The 22,614-nt window shown below is 37.5% G+C and overlaps 1 protein-coding gene across 3 annotated transcripts in view; it reads left to right on the forward strand.

The window, feature by feature from the left end:
• The window catches only part of SEMA3C (semaphorin 3C), a 117,593-nt gene that overhangs the window by 52,311 nt on the left and 42,668 nt on the right, over positions 1-22,614 (forward strand). For all 3 annotated transcript variants that reach the window (XM_074538791.1, XM_074538788.1, XM_074538789.1), the window contains 4 exons: positions 13,737-13,897; positions 16,109-16,171; positions 17,519-17,638; positions 21,557-21,647. In XM_074538791.1, the coding sequence (XP_074394892.1) occupies positions 13,737-13,897; positions 16,109-16,171; positions 17,519-17,638; positions 21,557-21,647 (435 nt within the window). The remainder of the gene's footprint in view (positions 1-13,736; positions 13,898-16,108; positions 16,172-17,518; positions 17,639-21,556; positions 21,648-22,614) is intronic.

Genomic DNA, 22,614 nt, shown 5'->3' on the forward strand with positions numbered 1-22,614 from the left:
AAGTCTGGGACAGCCCACTTGTGAGTAGACTCAGGAGTTAGACCTCTGAGCAGCCTCATAACTGCCTGATCTCTTTCTGTAGCACATGGGAAACAGAATGAAGTACTAAAGGGACAGCATAGTTGCCCAGATTCCAGCATGTTCCCTTTGTTATGAAATGTGTTGAGAATTCTTTTGGATGACCCATTTTGGAGCATAAAGTGGCATTGCTGTACAGAATTTAACTGTAGAAGAGATGAAAGTAGTTGTGACATGACTAAAGCTAGAGTAAAGGAAGTGCAGTATGGCAAGGAAGTATAACCATGAAATTAATATACCAGTTATGCACCTAAGCTGGCATCTAGGTGGGAATGAAGAGCCTAAATTCAGAATCTTAATTCAAGAAAATTCAGCCAAGCTCGTATTTAGATATTTTCACAGATGTAAAGTATACTATGTGGAAAACTCTGCACAGTTTTCTTAGTTTCTCTTTGCATCGGGTTGGCTGCCTAAGGTGTATTGGCATGCAGAACAAAATCATTTATCTGCCCAAGTTCTTTGGTGAGCCTGATACGCACTGTCAGGTCTTACCAACCTGCACCAAATTGTCTGTGATAGCTGTAAAAAAAGACAGAAGGATTTTTGGAATGTCCTCAAAAGTATTTGGATATTTGTGCTTTCCTCAGTTCTGCCTTAGGGTTCCTGTACCAGGAGAGTCTGACTGGTGTTGCCACACTGAAGATGACATTTCTGAAGATGATTGTCCATGCCCTAGGTTAGTTTATAATATCAGGACTAGAACCCAAGCATCTGGACTTCTAGATAACTTCTCACCCTGAGCTAATATTTTAACAGTTTTGGAAATTTTTACCTGCAGCCACCTGGTAAATATGATAAATTTGGAACTTAATTTCTGACAGTTGTTTGGAAAGTTGAGAATTGATTCTTAATGCTTTAATGCTGTATTTTATGCTAGTGGTTTCTGTTTGTTTAATTGGTGTTGAGACCTGGACAATCACAGTGATGCAGTGAAAAATCAGGTTAACAGACACTGGTCAGTGATAATGAAATCCAGTGTTTTGTAAAGTGTTTTAATTCTCAGGCTAAAGATAATCACATAGCAAGAGTAGGATTTGATAACTTTAGTAGAACAAATGGAAAAGATTAGTATCATTAGATTGCAGTATCTTCAGTGATAATACTTAGGCATTATAATAGATTGCCATCAAAAATACATAAAAATAAGTTTAAATTATTTATTCTATACTAAATACGCATCTGATGTAAGAGACGCCTTCTTCTATGAACTTTCAGTGCCAGTAAACCACCCAGTAACCCAGCATGGAATAGCAAACAGAGCAAGAGAAGCAGCTATGGGAGATCATTTAACAAAGCTAGGAGTTATTAGAATAAATGTTAGTTTTTATAACTGATAAACAGTTTGTAAAAATATAAATATGAAAATATACTGTGGAATGCTATGAAGGTGAAGCTATTTAAGGGAACTAGTCAAAATATGTCTTGTATAATAGTGAAAGCCCTATTTAATAAACACCAGCTAAAGGACTTAAACCTGTTGAAAATATTTCTCATTCAATGTGAGTTCAAAAGGTCACTATTTGGCATTCCTCCTCACAGCCAAATCTACTGAAGTAAGCATGCCTTTAGTAAACAAATTCTGATTAAAAGCTATTCAGAACTTTCTCTATTTGCTTTGTCACAATCACATTGTAGATATTTTATTTCTACAGCAGTCAAATTCATGACATCTATTTAATGGAGCTAAAAGGAATCTGTGCATTAGGCAGCATTACTTTATACAAAAGAGAAGCACTAAAGCTTGTGTACCTGTAAAATAGAGTGATTTAAATGTATTATGCAATAAGCCTAAATGGTTAGCAGGAGCTTGAATTAGAATACTACCTTGAACATTAAAATGCGTTTAACTTGTTTTTTTTTTTAACAAACATACATTAATTGAACTTGATAGTAATTCTGAAAGACAGGTAAGTGTTGTTACAAACATATAGCAGATGGTTAAACTGACATAAATGGAGGGTGAGAGATTTGTTCAAGGTCAGAGAGCAAGTGCCCAGGAGTTCTGGCATATAGTTAGTTCCCTGTTCTGATCATGAAACAAATCTCCTTTGTTCTACATATTTGCACATTACACTTTAAATGAATAGCCATATTATTTTGCTTGTGCTTCCAAAATACAAGTACAGGGCATACAGAAGAGACATAATCTATGATTTTTGCCTTTGAATTAATGCAATTTTTGTTTAAGGATTAAGGGCACAGAGTTATATGCTGAGAGCACTTGCATCATCCTGTGCTACAGGGAGTAGTTTGCTGTGACTGATTTCTATCCTGTTGCCACTTCCTGTCCTGTACCTGCAGTGTGCCAATTTTAATCTGTCAGAAATCTAAATACCCTTCAGGTTTGGTTTGCTGATTGAGTCCTTCCTTCCTAGGACCTCCAGTTTCCATACTGGACCTATAGGAGGCTGAAATAATATTTTATAGAGTATGTTACTCATCTTCACTCCTCTGCCTTTTTTACCTGGGAGCAAAGATTTGTCTTTTTTTTTCCTCTTTGTTGTTGTTCAGCATATCCAAATACATTAATTGCTCAGTTCTTTTAGAGCCTCCCATTATCTGAAAGAGATAGTGTTGTAATCATGAGATGTTTCATAACTGAAGGTTGAATATAAACAAGAAGGTTTTATCTTTTTTTTTTTCCTATCTGTGTGAATGCAAACAAGATAATTCTTATACTTTTTCCCCACTTTTGGCCAAGTTCTAAATGGTGATCTTGATGAATAAATATGGCAAGTCTAGTTTAAACATGGAGTGAGTGACTGCAGAAGGTTTATTTATTTTAATGGCTTTCCATTCAGATTAAATATAAACAGAAAAGTATAAAAATTATCTCAAATCCAAATCAAAGTTTTGGCTGAGCTTATTAAGTCTGAAGCATCTGGACTTGAAACAAACAAACAAACAAAAAATATCTCTTTTTGCATATGAAATACATTTGAAATAACTTCTTCCAAGTATTTCATTTTCATTTCAAAGGCTTTTTTGTACATTACAAAGTGCAATCCAAAAAACAGCCTGGTCAAATAAGTACCAAACTGTTACCTTCACTTTACATATAAGTCAGAGAGTTTATGTGACATGTCTAAAGTTAAAAAGCAAAATGCCACAGAACAGGATTTAGTGCTGAGAGGACTCTAATCCACCAGGCTGTGCTCAGCCCACTGAACATGACTTTTATTGTGCACCCAAATACCAGCTGGTGATCACTTGAAGATTGATGGTAGCATGCAGCTCTGGAATGTGCTCCTAAATTCACTCTTTGTGTCAGTCTTCATGGTGCGAAAAAGAGTGGAAAACGTTTGTGTTCTGTGTGTTTAAACAGCAGTTGTGCTGCTGCCCACTGAGCATGGCTGCCTGCAGGCTTGGAGCACTCCTGCTCCCGGGAGCCAGCAGTGGGGACAGCCACATCCCATAAATGACACCTAGCAGTGACAGAGCCAAATTCATACAGAAAAAAACTAAGTTTAAATAAAATAATTTTAACTGCACACATGCTTGGAAATATTTTATTTTTATTTAAAGTTGACATTTAAACAAACTCACCTCATGTCTTAATGAATTTAATACCGAAAAAATATTGTATTTAATATGAAACTCATAGCAGTCCATGATGTTCAGCAACACAAGAAGAAAACAGTGGTGATGAAATTAATAATTTCCAATTGTGTCCAACCACTGAAGTCCTCTGGGGGCTGTGGCCAAACCCCATATTCAGTGAAGCAGGTTGGATCATACAGTAATTTGAAAAAAAAAAACCCCAAAAAACCACTTAATATAGAATCTGATGAAACCTCATGGGTCTTCCTCCAATGGAATTGAATGCATTTAATATACCAGAAAAATCTATTTCAAGGGAAAAAAAGAACCAACTGCTCAGACATATAAAGATAGGTTTGACCTTTGCTTTTCTCCCAAACCAAACTTTCCTTGGCTTCAGAAAGCATCCCAAACACCCACGTCCAGAAAGCAGCTTGCTTCCTGTCAGTGGAAAGGGTTGGGTGGCCTTGCAGCTGCAAAATAAAATTAAATCCAAGAGCTGAAATTAAGCTACAAGGGGTAGTACACTGGGTACTCTACTAAAGCATACAGAACAACAAATAAATAGAGGAAAAGGAATTAAGAATATTGTGGAAAAGTATTCTATTATTCTAAAATTTCTGTAAATAGAAATAGCAATGGAAGATTTGGATAAATGCAGTTGTGACATGACTGTGGAATCGAGCGTGGCTGTTGCTTTTGGTGAAATTTGTTATCTCCAATACAATGACCCTTCTGGCATCGTGTTGAACTAGGGGTTCATGGAAGGTTCACTGAGCAGGGGATGCCATTTGTTGACCTCCAGCTGCTTTGTTTTCTCACATAGTCGCGTGAGAATAAGTGTTTCTTTTATCCTTCCCAGATGTAAAGCAGAGCTTGCTAACTATCTTTACTTGGTATACAGAGATGATTATCTGATATATAGACAAGAGTATGTAGACACCAGGTATATGCATCCCATTGACATACTGATACTGAGGAAACAAGAAAACACGCCAAAAGAGAAGCAGTGGTTTACCTATTTGTGTGGTACCCAGCAGGCCATAAACTTCTTTGCTTAATTTTGCTATGGGCAACTTGGCTGTTTTTATGAATATCCCACTAAATTCAATTTTTTTTAATGTATAAAAATACTAGTTCAGCAGTCAACTGAAACAAAGTTATTACTGTAATTCTTTTGAATACCGCCTTCCAAAGTTTCTTCAGTTCATAACTGGGTAAATTTTACATTATTTTAATGAAGAATGAATGAAAGCTAAGCAGTGGGATTTAGCTTGATCTCTTTATGCCTGATGTTTGCCTGATAGCTAATCCTAATTTGATTAAATTGATAATAATAATAATGAAACTGTAACCAAGCTTGCATATACTAAATTGCCCTATTTTGTACAGAGTAGTGGTGAGAAGTGACTGGTGAAGATAGGAACAATATGTTTTAAGGAGATCTGTGGATGAAGCAGCATGGCTAAACTTGCAATACAGTTGGTAACATCAATAAAGGCAAGGATTATTGCAGCAAGGGCAATAATGCCAATTGTAGACATAGAGAGATTTGCTGAATCTCAGGGGAAGTTGCTCTTTGAGGGAGAGAAAGGAATATAATGGAAAGGATTCCTCTGCCTTGCCAGAGTGAAGTGAGTTCTTACTTTATTAGAGAAACCATAATGAAATTTTTCAGTGGATGAGATGTGTTTTCTCAATGAGTTTTTATTAGCTCTGGTAACAAATAATTGAGCAGCTTAGTGAAAATATGCTCGGAGAGAAAAGGATTGCATGTGAGCTGGTGTTAAGAACTTTTTCAGTCTGAAAAGAAGTTGGCAGACTGCTATCATACTTTGATTACTTCAAGTGTTGATTATTCTGAAACATTTGATAGATCTTCACTACAGTTCTGTGTCACAGTTGTTGGTACATTGGCAAGGATGTATTAACATCTCAGAACTGCACGCTGCTACTCCCCAGTAGCTGTCAGTTTTGCAAAAGCCAAATTCTGTCTTCACTGTGTACAGATTACCTCAATACCTCTGCAAAGTACTCACTTAGATTGAACAGGAAGATAAATTTGCCAAGACAGACATTTCTAGCAGTAAAACAGCCTACCTTTGACCCAACCTTACTTACACTCTCCCTGTTCCTCTCTTTCCCTTCCCAACATTTAAAGATGTCTCAGCTGACATCATCTCACCAGTCTGTTTGTGGGGAGTAAATAGTCAGGTACTTAAAAGTAAGCCTTGAAAGGTTTGCTTTTATTACAAAAGAAATAGCCTGGATGAGATTCAAAACTAAAGAAAAGTAAACTCAGACCTTGTTCTCCTAGTGGCAAATGGGATGAAGATGTATGATTTGGAAAAACAGTTCCCAGATCTCATGTTGTTGCCCAATTCTCACTTGGACACTCAAGCTTAATTAATTTTTTGAACAGACAGTTACAATAATTCACATTCTTCCATTTCGCATATCTCTCTGTAAATTTGAATCAAAGAGTTTTAGTGTCTGCATACAGTCAGGGGTTTAGCTGTCCAGTTAGTCTGATCACTGCTTGGAACATTTCTCTGTGTGCCTGAGCATCACAGGAAGGAGAGCAGTCGTTCTTCGGTGGTGTGATTGGTGGCCCACTAGAAAAAAAAGGAAGAGAGAAAACACAAGAGTTTACAGTGAAGACATATACTTCTCCCAGAAGAAGTAAAACTATGTGGAATCTGTCTGACTTCTCCGGGGGTGCGGCTTTTTTTTCCTCAGTCTGTCTCAAAAATAATGTCATACTTGGCAACCAAAAGCTTCTCGCTCCTGCATCTGGAAAACAAAAACATCCCTCGTGCCAATGGCAAAGCCACTGTGCACCCAGGCTGAGCTTGTGCAGCCTTTGGGCAGTGTGGCAAGGGCCCTCTCTCTCCATGGGTTTTGGAAAGCAACCAAAGGGTAAATTCTGTGTAACTGTGCAGACTTTGAAGTAAGCAGCTCTTGGAGAGCAGCTTTCATGCTGCAGAGCTGTTGTACACAAGCTTGTTACACACAGGGCTTGGAGGAGACTGGCTCCCATCTGACATGGATAACTTAGGTGCAGTAATCTTGAACCCAGTCAGCTTGGCTTTATGGCTCTCCATGCTTGCCAAAGTTATCCCTTTTGTTTTGGGACCAAAAATGAGAACAAGGCCTGCACAGGATAATAATGAGCAGAAAATGACAAGGTAATATTTGAAAAATAGGATATCTTCTGGAAAGTTCTGTAGAATGGCAGTATTCATAGCATCTTCTGAAATAAAGTGTGCAAATTACATTTATATAAAATTAGAACTACACGCTACTTGCTAAAAAAGGAAGCCTACTTTTCAGTGTTTTTATTGAAATGCCTATACAGAGTTCAGAGAAGTTCTTCGAGGTTTACAGTGAGGTAAATGGAAAAATAACCTGAAGTTACTGTGCCCAGAAGTGTCTACAGCCTAGTGAGACTAGATGGCTGGAGGGTGTGGGTGGTCTTGCATAATGCTCAATGAAGGAATCTCAGTACTGGAATATTTGGCAAGACTTAGGATAGCTGTGTAACTGCAGTTTGGAAAACATTGACACATTTTTCCTCTTTGTTTTGGAGTGGGTTTTCTGTTGTGGAATGTGGTATGATTTCACATGACAGCATCTGTGAAAATGAAATCATATCTCTTCTTCAAAATTTGAAGCTTCACTAAAGAGGCATAGAACGTTGTGGGGTGTCTTGGGTTGATAAGTGTGCCACAAAGCCATGTTAATACATTTTGCCACACACGAGTGAGTGGCTTTCTCTTCTCGTGTGTTTGCTTTTGCTTAGAAAGCACATTCCTTCTGCACAAAACTGGCAGCTGCCCACACCTCAGAGGATCTGCCCCTCCTTTTTCCTTCAAAGTACTAAATAAAAGATGAAAAATTCTGTTACAGATTTCAGTAATTTTAATAAAACAGCACTGTGTCAAGAATTTCCCTTTTGGTACAACATTTTAAAAGGCAGTTAATACTTGATTGTGATTTTTTTAAAGTCTGTGAGTTACCAGGATTTCAGGAGCTTTTTCTGTCTTGCAAATTGGGAAAAAAAAAAGGACCCATCTACTAACATATGTGAACGCTCTGCTTAAGGTCAACTGTTAACTGGTATGTCTTTTCCTATCAACACATGGTCCCCTTCACAAAGAGCTATTGAGTGTTTTACTGCCCCTAATGTATATGTTGAGCTGCTCAAGGTGACAAATTGTTCTTCAGACAAGCTAGAGCCACCTCTGGGCCTGATTCTCCAAAGACTTCACCTTGGTGTTCTGATTTCCCTTTGTAAAAGACTTCACTATCTCAGTCCAGTAATGTTTAAATTTTGCTCTCAACTCACGTAGCAAGTACACCCACAAGTATTCAAGCTGTATATTTAAAACAGATCATATTTAGATATCATTGACATTTCCTTGTTATTTACTCTCATTCCAAATGCAGCAATTAAGTTTCCTTCTAGCAGATTATACATTTTTGCTCTGGGCAAAAAGAGGGTTCTGTTTCAGCCTGTACTATCTGAACTCCATTCTTCTCTCTTGTTCAAGTGATCTTGTTAATTAGTTAGCATGTGATTTTATGAGCACTTGTAAATCTATTTTCTCCCCTTTCACTTGCTTTTTTTTTTTTAATAAAGATACGATTAAACCCCTCTCAGATGAATTCAGAAGCAAGCAAGTGTGCACATCTCTTATTTCTAGTTCTTATGAAGCTATTACCTCCTATCTAAAAAGCCAGATTTCATTGTCACAGCATTAAAGAAAAGAGTAAAAACTCTCATGCATGAAGAAGAGATAAAGAAAAGGTCAGAGGTCCATCTGAGCCTTTTTGGGCGCTGTGTGGTTAAGGCACACAAGGGACTGACCAGTAGCACATGTGGCTGCTTATGGTGAGATGGCTGTGTCCCCATTCACAATGGGATGGAGAATGGCTGAGGGATGAGTTTTGGTTTGAACACTGCATGAGCAGTGGCAAAGTGCTTCAGCAGCTCCGTTATCTCAGCCCCTTTAGCAGAAGGAATCAATACATATATCTTCAGAAAAAGGAATATTGACAGTGCAAAGGTGACTCATTCGGAAGTTTTGAAAGGAAATATTCTGGTTTTACCTGTTCTCTTTCTGTACATGAAGTTGAAAAAGTAGTCACTGGTGTTCTCAGACTTGCAGTATTATAGCAGACTGTTTCCACAACTACTGTGTAAACTATAAAACTGATGCATTTATTTCCTCCATGTCTTTACACTAAAAAAAATTAGAATAAAGCCAAGAAAACAATAACTAAAATTGATTCCTATGAAATCTGATATTGTTTAAGTGAATCTTTTCCAGTAATTTCTGCTGAAATGTTATAAAATAGATTTGTAAATACAAAGTAGAAAGAAAAATATGTAAAATATTTAAAGCAGACCTTTTCTTCTGGCTGAAGTTTTTTGGTTTTGGGATTTTTTTAATGATTTTTGGTAACTTTGCAAATACCTCAGATACCACTCACATTCTTAAAATACATAACCGTTCCATTCAATGGTAGTAACATTATGCATAGTATCTATATGTCCAAGTTACTTTTCACCTTTTTAAACGTGACCTGGCAGAAGGGGACCATTTCCATTTGATGCTATCTGCAAAAATATTGTTCTACTTAAATAATTGTTTCTACTAAAAAAAAAAAGAAAGAAAAAAAAATAATAAAAGAAAAGAAAATTGGTTTCATTCCAGTTCCTGGAAGGTGAGATTTTACATTGCAGTCTCACATTTGGCATGGGCTGGCATATTTGTTGGCACAAACTCAAGGCTTGATGAGGCTTAAGAGAGTTTTACAGCCTCTGTAATCAGAGGCTAACACTGAGCTTGCTGCTCGATGTACACAAGGTGTGTGATTTGTGAACTCCACACCCCAGGAGAATGTAAAACGTAAAATAAAACAGCATTGTATTACTGACTTCCACATCACTAGGGCTACATAAAATCCATGCCAATTTGGGCAGCAGAGATTCCCTGGGGAGATGCAGCCCATCTTCCTGGAAAGCTGAGTTTGTGCCCATCTCTGGTGCTGTGTGTGAATGGATTGTTGTGCTTTACTCCCTGCTTGTTTCTGAAGCACAGACACCAAATCTCTGCTTTTGCTCTCAACTTCCCCATAAACAGCCTTCTGAGACTGAATCCTTATGCCAGCAGGAAAGAGGAGGAAAGCACATTATTTCTCGCACTCTCCCACAGGGGATCCTAAATTAAAAGCCTGACAGACCATTCTGGGCTTGCTGAAAGAAGCCCTGCTAGGCTGGAAGTGCAGGGATGGTGGAGAGCAGGCATGACTGCATGCAGCGTCTCACGTGTCGTGGTTTATCCACAGTTTATCAGTGGATTAATTCAGTGCTTTGAACTTAGGCTAGAGATGCTTGCATGCCAGGGCTGGAGCTTACCAAACCCTGCAACATAAAGATAATTCTTGATTATATTGAAATGATTCTTGGTTATGTAGAACATTCAATAATAAGTTCAATAAGAGTCTGCAAAAAGGAAGTTATATTTTGGGAATGTCCTACTAAAAATTGAATTAATTTCAGTAACAAATGTATCAAGCAACATTATAAGATGTCAACCTAAGAAGTCACTTCGGGGTCTTGCCTCTACATATTAGAGATTATTATATTCCTTAGTCTTCTAGAGTCTGGTTGTTTTCAACATTGTGCTTCCAGTGAATTTGAATTAAGGAGTGATGGAAGTTTGAGGCTGAGTGTTAAATAAGACATTCAGAGGACTACCTGATGGATCTAGCTCATTTATCCTTATGCAGGCTGGGCAATTTGGTTATAATAGGCTGTGTGAGATAACTACACCTCCCTGGATACCCTGTTTCTAATAGCTGAAATTGTTTTGTTTTGGTGAGAATATTTTGGTTTGTTACAAAGGCTTTTGTGATGTCAGCAATAGATATTCCACAAATATTTTGTTATTTCTTCTGTGAAAACATAGCTTCTTTTTTTTTTTTTTTTTTAATTTTTGTGGTGGATTAGAAAGATAATTAAAGACTAGGACTTTAACTGTCTAATTGTCAGTAAGCTGTGTGCAGAGAAAACTCCCAGTCATTGGGATCTCCAAAATGTGCAGTTCAATAGTAAGCATAATCTGGAAAGAGAATTCACTGCAGCTTTTGTTTCTTTGTTAAAGCAACCTGTTCTCTAAGATCAGATTTCTTACAGTAGGGCTCAAGCTGGTGTTGGTTTTGTCCCTGAGGAAAGGCAAAATTCACAACTGATGATGGAAAACTACGAGCAAAGATTATTTTTGTATTGTTAAGGATAAAAGTTACTTGTATATTGTTTTATTGTCAAATAAAATTTTTAATATTTAGAGAGCTGTCTCTAGCATCATTCTCTATATAGGTTTTTCTACTTTCAATGTTAAGTTCTCAAAGCATGGAACAGAATTGCTCTGAATGTTAGTAATGGTCTACTTCATTTTTCCCAAAAACTTTTGTTTGAGAGAGATGAAAGGGAATATGAAAGATCATCCAGCATCTTTGCAGCCACTGTTTTCTCCAAGCAACAACAACTAAATATTAAATCTTTTAAAAAAGGCAAATTTTCTTGGATGATTGTGTGGTAAATTTTGTTAAATTAAAATAAAATTTGATTAGTTATAAATTCCCTCCATACTTTCTTGAGTAGCCCACAGAGTGTAATAATCTGTAAGCTTCAGCATTGAAAGAAATAAAACTAATAAATCAGTGTGAGAGTATTTGTTTCACAGCTTTCCTTCCTCTTATGGATGGTGTTGAGTTTCCATAGTCCAGTAACCTGGCATAAGGTGTTCTTTGCATCAGCAGCTTGATGGAGGCAGATTATTTTTCAGGAGCCTTGGAAAGAGTAATACCATTTCAAGGAGGTTAAAAGTCCAAGAAAATAATGGACTTTGATGAATGGAACTTGTGGAAATCTGTTGCTGTCTTTGTCTCTTGTTTGAAAGCAGTCGTCATGATCATGATGACCTTTTACATCAGCCCTGGTGTTCTCATTGTCAGCACTGTCAGTCAGTGGGGCAGCCAGGAGGGAGGTTGTGCTGTGCAGTCACTGTGCTCGCATTGACCCTGTGCTGTGTGGGAAACCCTCCCAGTTTTTCTGTTCTTTCCTGGTATATCAGATGTACAGTCAGGAGAAGGTGCAGTTTCACCTTACAGCTCCCAGGTGTTATGGTAAAGTTAATAATGCCCAGGAAAAAGGAAGAGCACGAGTGCCTGAGCCTGGTTGTGAGAATTTCAGAGGCCAAATTTCAAATGGCACTGTGCTGGTGAGATTGCTGGGACAATCCTAGCTAAAAGCGTACTGGCAGGACTTTTTTAAAGTGAAAAAACCAGTTGATTTCTCAAGCACTTAAAGAAGCCTTCTGAAAGTACTGTGAACAATTTTCATATATATTTAACAAGTTCTTTTTCAGTTTTTTAGGCACAGATTGTAAATCTTGATTGTATGTTTATCTTTTGTCAAGGCACAAGAAAAATACTACTTTGAGTTTTTTTATATTACCATCAATAAGTGCATGTAGGAAACTCAGCTCCTGAAAGCCGTCTCACATCTAAATTAATCAGAACACAATTATCTTTCAGTAACTGGAGATATTTTTCATCTTCCTATGAAACTAGTTAACAATGATAAAAAACTAACTGGAGTTATGTATCATATATTTATCAATACAAATTATATTCTGATAAATGTTCTTTCAATCATTAGTTCTCTACTAGACAGGTATGAATCCTAGCACTTCAACTTTTGCCTGCTATTAAAAATGGCTCTCCAAGTAATTAAAAAAAATTGCTTTCAGCTAAATATGTGTTTTGCAGAGGGTGCATACTTTAGGCACACTTGTTTTGGCACTTTTTTTTTTTTTAATAGAGCACATACACAGAAATTTTTCTGTTTTGAGAGTTTTACTTTATAAAATATCCATAGCTTCAGAAAACTAATTTTGTAAAAGACATTTACTGTTTTCCATAGGGAATGAATGAGCAAAAAACTTTGCTTTAAAAAACTTTATCAACAGTGACAAGCCATAGTGTCCCAGACAAAGTTTGCAACTGTGAACTGTGGGCTCAGATCTTACATTTATGAATATACATTATAGCAGAGCTCATTTTCATAAGTACTGTGTATTTTGAATATAAATACACAGTATGTGGGGAACACAATTCAGTCCTAATATTCATGAAGAAAGCAGGCATAATTATATGCTAAATATTTTAACAAAGACAAATTGATTATTAAGGTTTTATTTTTCTACTCTCAGCTCTTGAGAAATCTCCCTTCTGTAATTACTGAAAAGTAAAACAATCTGACTGAGGGCCAAACTATATTGGCCAAGCAAAGATGGGAAGGCTGAGTTTTCTTGAAGGCAGCAAGCAGTGCTTATGTTGCAGTTGCTTACGATATTCCTGTAACAGGCCTGATCCTGCACTGCTGAGATCAAAGGATGTTTTCACTTCACTTTATTGAAAAAAGTTTTATGTAGAAAAATAAGAGCTCCTTCTACAGTTCTCTTAGTTTGGTCCAAACCTGTAAACAAACAACTGAATGAACAGACACATTTAGGCTTGACTGAATAATTTTTCCTTTTAAGTAAGCCACACATGATGATGAAGAACAAAGTAAAACTTGACCTTAAAAATTATAAAAACCTTTTCTTAGTGAAACCCTCTGTTAGGAAAAGGAGGTAAAATGTTCTTATGTAGTTCTCATTGATCATGTGGGTTTTCTGCAGTCATAAACTTCAGAATATATTGAACATATTGATTAATTTAATAAATTATGTTCCTTAAAAGCCAAAGCTGTAAATAATAATATCCATTAAAATAAGAATTAATTAGATTAATGAATAACAGCACTGCCTGATTTTTATGAGCTATGTCTATTTACTTAATGTAGAAAATAATTGTATTCAAACTGGAAAAGAAACTTTGTTTTACCTCAGCCATTGTATTATTATCTAGTGTTCAATAAGTCTTTTTCTTCCTTCTCTGGCCCCATTTGTGCTCAAATATGTCTTTATTTAGAAAGATTTTCAGCTGAGAAGCATGAAACGTGAGTGAACTGCTTTACTATGCTACTGTTTTTACTATTACAGAGCTGCAAGAAACCAAGACCTCTGAGTATCACAGGATATCCCACAGCCCCCTGGATTACAGGATATTATTGATGGATGAAGATCAGGATCGGATCTATGTGGGGAGTAAAGATCATATTCTGTCTCTGAATATTAACAACATAAGCCAAGACCCCCTCAGCGTAAGTTCAAGTTTTATTCTGAGAATCTGAGGTTGTCTTTCCTTTTAAGACAAAAAAACATAGCATTTGATCATTTTACACAGAAGTCCATGCCCACACCTTACAAGGAAAATCTGTGTGGTTTGATACTTTCCAAGATGGTTCAGAGATACACTTTTAGAAGAATCCTCAAGGAAGAGTAAGATATGCACTATCATTCTCAGATCATACAGGGAAAAAAGCAAGGACAGAGTTGTCCTTAATCTTCTACTACATTTTTAAGGGTTTGTGCTCTTACCCTAATCACTGAACTCCTTTCCAGTCTCCTGGTATGTCTGTGTCAGCCTTTGCTCTTCAATTGGGTAGCTGAGACATTATTTGGGTTTGGTTATTTTATTTGGGTTTTTGGGCACTGTGACACCTCCTGTTTTCTGACTTCTCTCACTTACTGAGATGGCCTTTTCCAAGGACTCTGTGTTCCCTCACCAAACAGTAGAAGGCAATTCTGTGTGAAAATAATATTATCAAATGCTTACAGATTCCTTTCTTGTCTCCAAAGCCAACTGACATTCAGCCTCTGCTTTTGAAATGGGTGTCCTGCAGAAGTTCTGTGTGCCCAGAAGCCTGGCTGTTGAGCTATTGCCTGTCTACAGACTTTGTCTTGCCTGTTTTAGACTATCACAGCTACTACCCTGCCTGAAGGTGTACCATAAAGGCCTTGTTCCACCAAATCCATCCAGTCCTTTCATCTGTGGGCTTTATTACTGTACCTCAGAAGGGCTGAGGGGCAGCAATACCTGGCTTGCAGCTGGGAAGATGAATGCCTTCCTTAAGAGACAAGGCTTTTAATGTGTCAAGAGAGAGAGAGGGGCGCTGCCAGAGAGTGATTGAGCACAGTTAAATTAGGCTTTGCTCTGAATCACCCTCTGGACATGCCTGTCCACCTGAATTGATTGTTCAGGGAGCCCAGGGAGGCTCATTCTATCTTACACATTTAAATTAAACGCCTCTAGTTCTACGGTGTGAATGCATCCTTCCCTCCTCCTAATGGTACCCAGATCTCCCTCTGACATGGGGCTGCCTTCTAAGGTCTGAAATACCTTCTGTGACCTTTTTTGCTAATTTCCATCTCACAGTGAGCCAGCACCCTGGTCTGGCAGGAGCTGTGCCCCAGCATGGCACTCCCCCTCCTCTCCTTGGCACGTTGGGCTTAATCCTGTGCTGAGTTTGATTAGATAGGAGGGCCTCTGTTACATGAAATATTTTCTACAGTATAAAGCTGTGAGACATTTCAACAGCTTATGTAGGCCTGGAAAATAAAGAATAAAAAAATCAACAGAAAGGAAAAACACACAAAGCTTTCTGGCAGTGAATGTGATCACCCAGTATTGGGCTCAGAATGAATCTCTGCAATTCCACACAGTCTATTTGTTTATTTAAAAACAGATTCACTTTGCTGATCTTATAGATCTGTAGAAATCTCATATACATATCCATTCAAATCCATAATTCTACATATATATATATGTACATATGTACACATAGATCTTTTCATGATATCGTTTATGTTATCTTGAGGCTAAATGTTATCAGGCTCTGTCACGTACTAGATTTCTGGGGATAAATTTGTAATGGATGTCTTTCCTATTTCAAAATCAAAATAAATAATGGAAGAAGCTCAAAATATTTACAGTTTGAGATAAACAGATAAGCATTCAGACATTGAAGTATTTATTGAAATCCTTCTGAAAGAAATCAGTGTGAAATCTTGAGATTTCAGGTAGGTTTTGTCATAATCTAGCCAAAACTTTGATGATAAAATTGAAAAATTGTTAGAAGAACCCTTCTTTCAATATTTTAGTCTTCTGGATGTAGTGTGAATGATTTCTACAAGTTCAGTAAAAGTAAAAAAGTAAAGAAAGATGGGCAGTAATTTAGGCAATAGTGGTGAAAAAGCTCTCTTATTTAGATAAAACAAATCTAAATTGATTCGTTTGCATTAAAAAATTTTAATAAACTTAATATATATCAGCCAAAGACCTGGCCTTTGATTTTGTTTAGTGCATGCTAAGACAAAGATAGTTTTATTCATCAACATAAATCCTTTTTTCCTTTATAATCAAAGTAGAAATTATATCTAAATATTAATCTATTAATGTATGTTAGGCAGTGAATTTTTTTTTTTAATTATGTAATACATATACTGCTTGAACAATACTTCTTTCCTTGCAGATTTTCTGGCCAGCATCAGCAAACAAGGTTGAAGAGTGCAAAATGGCTGGCAAGGATCCTACAGTAAGTTGTAATCCACACGCACTCATACACACAAATTAGGCACTTGGCAATAAAGTAAGAGCACCTTGAGTGCAGCCAAAGCAAAATGAAAGAAGTGTTTGATTTTCTTTTGAAATGCTTTGCAAGCCAATCTATAAAGTGAAATTCTGGAAAATCAGGTAATGTAAACAGAATGCACCGTGAGATTCTGACAGATGGGAGAAGATACACAGTGTCCATTTCCTCCCTTTTTTGGTTGTTACTAATCAAACTAGGTAATAGTACTTTTCCAGGTATGTTCTGGGGTGGTGCTGCTCTGTTTGTTGAGCTGCTCTTCACAGTGTGGAAGTTCTTTGGCTGGCTGCACTCCCCAGGAGCACACTCTGAGAGTGGATGGTACCCACTGCCTGCTGTCTGAAAACGCCAGTTGTGTGCCAGTTTTCAGATGATATTGCTTGGTGCTGGCTCCAGCTGAGCCAAAAATGTGAATGCCTTTAAAAGTAAATAAACCAGTGCAGTCTGCTAAACAAGGATTAACTCTACTGATTTTCATGAAGAATACTGATGGCACAGTTTCCAACCCTGTGCTCCTAAAACATATGCAGTTCACAGTGTCTTCGCTGAGGTTTAGATGGCTGAATATGAAAGCAGTTCTGGGATCTGGGTAGGAAAATGTATTCATTAAAAAATCTGTTTTCAACCTAAAAAGCATTAACACTTGATCACAATAAAAAATGAAAGAGTAAGAAAAAAAAGGGAAGGGAAAAAAAATGTAAATCCAATACTGTGAACTGTGTGGCCCTTAACATTCTGGTTCAATTTTCATGTTGATTTGAAGATGTCACTGTAGGTCTTCCATACAAAGCAACAATTGACTGCAAACCTCAGTTTAAAGTTTTGAAAATAAATTTTTTATACAAGTAGCAAAATCTGATATTTGGACTTGCTTTCTTTTTAATAATCTCCATTTATGTTGAACCAATCAGGAGGAAGAAAGGACTGTATTTTTTCTTATGACACAGAGGTGTCCTTAGGGAAACTTACTAAGGTTACGCCTTGGTTTCCTGTAGAGGTCCTGCTTCTTCTCATGCAGGAGAAATATGTGAATGAAAATTGGATTGCTCTGTGGAAGTAGGAGAACTCTGTGGGCTCCTCTATAACTCATCTGTGGTGCTCAATCAGAGAGAGCCCTGTTCCCAGAGCAGGCAAATTGACGTGAAAAGAAACAGCTGTCCAGATCCAGAGACCAGCAAACTCAGTAGAGCTGTTTTCATAATGCTATTAAAATTCTATGTCATGTTCTCTAGAGTTCCCAGCATCTCCTAGCACTTGCCCCTGTGGAGTGACTGTTCTCTGTGTTTCCTGCAGCACGGCTGTGGGAACTTTGTGCGGGTGATTCAGTCCTACAACCGCACCCACCTGTACGTCTGCGGCAGCGGCGCCTTCAGCCCCGTCTGCGTCTACGTCAACAGGGGACGCAGGTCTGAGGTAACTCTCATTCTAGCCACTCCCTTCGTGGTCCACCCTGCTGGTGTGAAGCAAAATCTCAGAGTTTTGAAAGTGCAAGAATCAGTGGTCCCAGTAGGTTCCTTCACCGATGTTAAACAGCGAAAGAGCAAAGGTCCGTAGTTTTGTGACCTGATACCAGCTAGAAGCAAAGCCATGATCAAAATCCATGCCTCAGATATGATGGTTGTCCAAAATATGATATATTTGTCCAATATAGGGACAACATTTGTCATATACATACATACACACACACACACATATCTATATATCTATATATCTATATATCTATATATCTATATATCTATATATCTATATATCTATATATCTATATATCTATATATCTATATATCTATATATCTATATATATATATCTCCAATACATGATGGTTGCCCACAGTCATACCAAATGCTGGGATATGTTTTATAGTACTCTTTATTTGACATTGTCTGGTGAATTCATTCCTACCATTTGGTGGAAAAATGCCCAAGAAATACTTGAAAGGAAATAGCCAGTTAGATGAAAAGTAAAATACAAACTTCAATTTTTATAACTTCCATGTGTTACTGGTTTCTTGGAGAAGCCCTTAATTTGGCTGGCTGTTCAGGTTAGGTTTGCTGGAATTCAGCTTAACACCATCTAGATGCAATCCCAGTGAGGAACTTTACCTACTGCACACCCACCCCACTAGATGGTGCCCAGATGAAGTTGGTAAGTTTCTCTTCACTGTAAAATCATACTTTTTCTAGATGGGTTTCCAATTTTTCTATATTCAGTTTCACTGAGTGTATTTTCAGTATAAGTACCAGATGTTTCAGAAGTATATGGTCCAAGTTTCCTGATTTGAAAGTGAAATGTTTGTTTATCTGCAAATATAATAGGTAATAAATTAGGCAACCAGAAAGAAAGAGAAAGGCATTTAAGCAGGAGGCAGCACCTCAGTAGCTTTTGGGGCAGATTCATGTCTGCAGGCACAGGGGTGTGCAGTATAATTTCCAGAACAATGTGGAAGCAGATGTGTTGGGAAGGAAGATCAGAGGGTGCTACCTGGAGCTTTGCCATGTGAGGGCAGCTTTAAAAGCTGGGCTGGCTTCTTGGGAAGACACTGAGAAATTCATCACTGATTTAATTGGGAGTGGGATGGGAATTCTGGCTGAGCCCCAAGATTGCTGCAGAGGGTGCCAGGGAGGTGATTATTCAATGTTCCTCCAGGTCAGTTTGCGTGGTATGATCTCAGTGACTTTTGGTAGATCCCTACCTGGCTCAGCTTCCTTAACAGAGTGTGCACTCAGAATCACTGCAGTTTCAGTCCACCTAAATTATCTAAAAGTAGAGATTATAGGCCTGGATTTAAAAGCAGAAGCAAGCAGAACTAAGTAAATTTATTCTTCTGGTCTAAAAATTCTGCATTGACTTATTTTGATGTATTATGAAACAGGGATCACCTTTCCCCGGCATTATTCTTTTTCTTGAAAAATCATTTAAAACATGAACGATGATCTCATTTGTCTTTAATCAATGTAATACTCATTATCATCTTAAGTACTGGTATTGCAGGCCAGAGAAGTTTGAATCTCATTATTTTAGACTGTTTGTAAATGAGATTGGGACAGAGGGGAGAGCAGGAAATGACATCTCCAGATGATGCAAGATGTTAAATTTCTTAAATGAAAAGTAAAGATACATGACTTGGAAAAGCAGAAGCAGCTTCACTTAGGCTGTCTGTAGAGCTGCATGCCTATGATCAATTGATTAAATAAACTGCTGTTTCAGACGTCTGGAGTCTGTGAGACACTTGACTGTAGGCACTTCTTGCTCAAAGCCATCATTGTGCAGGCCAACAATAGCATAACAGTTTAAACCCAAGAATTTCCTTCTGAACTCATTGCATATATCTGTGCATGACTAATTGATAGAGCAGTATGAGGAACTATGTAATGCTGATGGGACTAGTGAAAATTCATTTTTTCCTCTGCTTGTATCATTTTGCTTTCAGTGTGGCACAGTTTTCAATGCACAAAAGGTTGTTTTTGCACGTGCAAAATGAATATTTTAGAAAGCACATCTGTTTTTCTCTAGAAGCTACAAAGCCTGACAGAGTCATATCCAACAATCATAAGAACTGGGCCTGTTTTGCTCTTCTGTCTCCAGGATCCCACATAAGCTCACAAAAAATGGGGGTTTCATTGATGAGGCAGAATTTTTCCCTTTTCCCTGAAACAGAGGTTATAAAACAATTAATTTTCTTCTTTGGCACACCTAATACTTAGGTCTTTGATAATTACTCCCTTAGTTACCCAAATATATTCTAATGTCAAAGTAAATGCAAACAGAAGGAAGTATAATCCCTAAGTGAAATAATTATAGACTAAATAGTAGTTTAATATATATGAAAATCAAGTGTAATCCTGGAGCTAGTTTAGTAGAGGAGTAATGGGCATTTTGAATTGGTAAATAGTGGTTTAATATAGTAAACATGGATTAGAATCAAGCTGCATATAATCTAGAAGTGAAAAAAAAACAACAAAGAAACCACCCAAGATCACATTAGAAACTTCATACTTATACTTTAACAATGTTTAGAGAGCTTATTACTGAAACAATAGATAAGATCTCTGAGATTAAATTAGGGAAAACAGAAGAGGGGGAAAGAGAGGGAACAAGCATATGAAAACTTCCTGCTGCAGCTGTGCACTTGAACTTGGTGTAATCTTCAGTTTGCTGGTGCCAAATGGCTGCTGAGGGATTTGTGTGGCATCCCCACTCCCCTGTGATCTACATTAACTGTTAAAGGGAATATCAGGAGTTGCTGGCCCTTCTGAAATAACTAATTGTTGGCATCTACCTCACAGAAGTCTTTCTTTGGAATTTTTGTCAGCTACATTTTTCTTTTGAAATGTTTAAGTTTGGTTATTTGTTGTTGTTGGGTTTTTTTCCTTGCAGTTGTGTCTTTTTGCCTTTTATTGAAGATTGGAAGTTTATTATAGGAGCTTAAGAACAAGCTATTTGGTATACAGTGTGGGGGAGTCAGTGTGTGTTGGGTCGACTTATATCTGCCATTACTGACTGCAGTTTTTAAGGAATGAGCTTGGGCTTGAGTAATTTCTTGCTGAGCACACTGTGCTGGTATTGCTGGGAACCAAGAAGTGAAGAGTTGCACCAAAATGGGCAGATTTTGTAAAGATATTCAGATTGATTGTATTTTAAGTTGTAGTCCGAATTGCTTCTACTTTGCTAAATGTTCATAAAGTATATAACATATAAAAAAAAATCCCTGTACCATGATTTCTTAGAAAAAATGAGGAGATTTCAGGCTATGGTAAGAGGTATAGACAAATCATCTCTCACTGTGGATTTGGAGCTCTACACATAATCCAAGAGATGGTATTGAGGAAAATAAGTGTCATTTGGGGGGTGTTTGGAGGTCTGATAACTGATAAAGACCAAATGATTTATGCTATTATCTAATAACAGTTGTCATAAGAGATTTTTTATTTTACACGTGTTATTGTTCTAGTAACTCTATTACAATGTCCTAGACAGTTATAAGTACACCAATATATTCAGAAAATAAATGATAAATAACTTCAAAACCACAGAAGCAATCTCCATGGATATTATTGCAGAGATCAGTCAACTTATCCTTAAGAGAGACAGAGGGAACTTTTTTTTTGATTCAGTGTCTTGAATTTATAACAAGAGTCTTGATAATAACCATGTGTCAGTGTTATCTAACAAGATGATGGAATAGAAGAGTTAAACTACCAATAGTAGAGTGAAAGTGCCCAGTAGAGCACTGTTAATAGAGCATTGCTAATGCTGTGAACAGCCAGGCATAAAGACCAGCTTAGATCTAATGGTTTCTGACATGAGAAGTAACACTCAAATCTGCTTTGCAGGAACAAATCTTCAAGATTGACTCCAAGTGTGAATCAGGAAAGGGACGCTGCTCTTTCAACCCTAATGTGAACACGGTGTCTGTTATGATCAGTAAGTAAAGATACCCCAGGCTGCTGGGGTCTGAGCCCATGAGGTCGTGTGGAGGGTGAGTTGATGGAATGCCCCAGGGGAGCTGGACACAGAGTTCAGCCTCTGAGGAGCAGAGCCTTTTGTCTGGCTGATGGGCTCAAGGGGTGGCTCCATCCGTGTTTCAAGGCCTGTGTGAAGCTTAAGGTGGGTGGACAAATGAAATGCCAGAATAAGTTATTGAAAGGGGGAGAGAGACACAGGAAACAAAAGGTTCTCTCTTTTCCAGATTACACATTTTTTCCCAGGATAAGTTTTAGCTTTGCATTACCCTGTCTAGAATTTATATTTGAATGGTTTCTGACCTTGTTCATCCTAGACAGCACTTATGTCTTATTTAATTACTTTTAAAATCCCAGAGTAGCCAGGGAAAGAAATCCTGAAAACTTCAGATGCTTCATTTTTGTTGTCATCGTTGCTGTAGAGCCCAGCAACTATTGTAAAGCTCTTCATTCTTCAATTGGCTTTATACCTAACCCAAATTTTGCCATTTTTTCCAACTGAAAGTCCAGAAAGTGAAACAATATGCTGTGCTTGTTGCACACCTATGAGAAAACTCCAAGGGGGAATACACTTTGTGCAGCCTAAGTCATCTGTAAAAGATACTTTTAATTTTTTCAACCAGGAAGAGCTGGAAATATATACTCAGTATAACCTGACCTTTCACATTTGCTGTGTGTTCACACACTTCTAGTGCCAAAGCCCTGATTTTTCAACATGTGTCTGCTCCTTGCTGTATTTATGGCTGTGGAGGGAACAGCAGTTGCACAGATTTTTGAGACTTTCTTAGTAAATAAAACTTATTGCACACAGGTACTCTGTATTTCACCCAAGGTTTACCAGAGAACAATGTGCTGTGTTTCTGTCATTCAGCTTCCTCTGAAATCAATTACATCAATTACATATTGTGTGAGATATTTCCTTTAAAGTC

Source organism: Zonotrichia albicollis, chromosome 4 (genome assembly GCF_047830755.1).
Source record: "Zonotrichia albicollis isolate bZonAlb1 chromosome 4, bZonAlb1.hap1, whole genome shotgun sequence".
Lineage (NCBI taxonomy): Eukaryota > Metazoa > Chordata > Aves > Passeriformes > Passerellidae > Zonotrichia > Zonotrichia albicollis.